General features: G+C 65.4%; 1 protein-coding gene across 1 annotated transcript in view; it reads left to right on the top strand.

Annotated features, from left to right (window-relative positions):
- The window catches only part of LOC104990256 (protein ITFG3), an 8,574-nt gene extending 7,668 nt beyond the window's left edge, over positions 1-906 (top strand). The window contains exon 6 of the mRNA XM_010842261.1: positions 3-906. Within this exon, the coding sequence (XP_010840563.1) occupies positions 3-184 (182 nt within the window). The 3' untranslated portion in view covers positions 185-906. The remainder of the gene's footprint in view (positions 1-2) is intronic.
- Positions 907-2,006: the final 1,100 nt, after the last annotated feature.

The following is a 2,006-nucleotide window of genomic DNA, read 5'->3' as shown; positions in this document are numbered from 1 at the left end:
TGCCTCCATACCCCTGACGGGCCCAGCCAGCCCCAGCCCGCCCGGCCTGGTCTCCGTGACTAAACACAAGGTGCAGGACCTCGTCCTGGCCGGCAGGGTGGTCCACCTGGCCGAGGGTGGTGCCGAGAGCGACCAGGCCGTCCGGGACCGGCTCTCCCGCCTGCGGTACCGGAGCGAGGCCTAGACAGGCCGGCAGAGCCCACAGGGAGGAGGCCGCTGCGGTCACACATCCCGGGACGTCGGTCCATCACTGACTCAGTCTACGTGCTGACTCCTGACCTGGCCACACACTCTGCACGGGTCCTGCCACCCCAGGGACACTCAGGTCCTCACTCAGCCCCCGTCCAAGCCCCTCGGGGTTTCCCTGGGCAGGGCCCCAGGCCGACAGCAGCTCACCCTTGCCCCTCCACGCCTGGCCAGAGACACAGCCGCCTAAGTCCCCAGCCCCCTTCGGTCTGAGCCTCGTCTTCTCTGCACTGTCTCCCGGGGTCGCAGCTCCTCAGGGGGTGGTAGGCCACTCCAGACCCCCACATGGTTGTGGTGAGTTACCCGGACAGCCCGTGACAGGGCCACGAGGAATGGGCCTGGCAGGAGGATGTGCCGTGTGGAGCTGTGAGTGCCCTGAGGCCCTGGCTCCACATACCTGGCTCCACGTGCACCCCTGGATGCACACCAGGGCTCCTTGTCCCTCAGGGGTCCCGGCAGTCCTGACTGTGGCCAGCGGCCCCTCCTTCCTGGTGCTGGGACATCTCCCCACCCCAGATGGTGTCACCTCTGTGCCTTGTTCGCCCCAGACTTCCTGGTGCTGTGGGGCTCCGCCGTGACCGGACAAGAGCACGCAGCCTGATGGCCCTGGGCACCTCGGGAAGAAATCAGAGTAAACACTGGTTTTGCACCATCGGGAAAGCCCTGTATGTGCCTGTGTCTCTGCTGAATCAGTGGGAAGTCTGTCTAGAGGGAGGGCGTCCAGCACCCAAACTGGCTGACCAGTTGTGGGGGGCATCCAGCACAGCCTCCAAGTGCGCCTCGGGTCTGCGACCCCGCCCTGCTCACCCAGAACAGGGCAGGGGCCTGGCCTGTGGGTGTACTTCCCTCTCTGGGACCTGCGAGGGGTCCCCCAGCCACCCAGCAGGAGCAACCCAGGCAGGAGCTTCAGTGACTCGCGGGTCTGGGCACAAAGCAATGGGGCCATGTGGGGAATCCTACAAGAATTTACTAAAAGTGTTTATATGACGAGCCTGCTTCCAAAACCAGCTCTGCTTCTTGCAAAAGCCTTGGGCATGGCAACGCGGCTGGAGTTGAAGGGGTGCATCCCCTTGTTCCTGTGAGAAGCCACAGAGCCCCCGAGGCCCAGAGCAGAGCTCACACCGCAGAGAGAGGAGCCTGTCCCAAGCAGCGAGCAGCCTGCAGGCCTCAGGACTGTGTGCCGGCAGCCAGGAGTCAGGGCCCAGAGACAGCCTCCCCCGTGCACCTGGGCCTGTGAGTGAAGCTGCTGTGCCCGTGGCCACTGTGCTCCCGGGGGCTGTGGCTGGCACTGTGCTCCCCACAGGGGTGCCTTCAGGCACAGCTGGCCCTGGAGACCTGGGTTCAGCACCACCCGGCCCCCTGGAGAACTTGGCATCCATGTGGCACCAGAGCACAATATTCTCGCTGGATCTCCCCCCAAGGCCCAAACCCCAAGTCTGCAGCCTGAGCTCTGCCCAAGGCCTGTGGACTCTGCGTACGGGACCCTGAACCCACAGCCTCTGACACCCAAACTGCCCACTGCTCACTTCACCAGCGATCGCCGCCTCCACACCACGCGCACACGCACCACCAATGGGACCACAGCACCGCGGGCTCAGAGGGAGGGCCCGGAGGCCTTTATTTCTGTGCTGGAGGCAGGAGGGTGTGGGCCGCCCTGAGGGCGGTGGCGCTGCCCCTCCCAGGAGCAGCTGGACCTTCACCCCGAGTCTGGGGGGCCTTCCGGGTGGGGAGCCCGGGTGTCTTTCCCCAAAAGCTCTGCT

Source organism: Bison bison, unplaced genomic scaffold, assembly GCF_000754665.1.
Source record: "Bison bison bison isolate TAMUID 2011002044 unplaced genomic scaffold, Bison_UMD1.0 scf7180017847245, whole genome shotgun sequence".
In the NCBI taxonomy this organism is placed as follows: Eukaryota; Metazoa; Chordata; class Mammalia; order Artiodactyla; family Bovidae; genus Bison; species Bison bison.
This window is presented reverse-complemented; position numbering and strand designations above follow the sequence as displayed.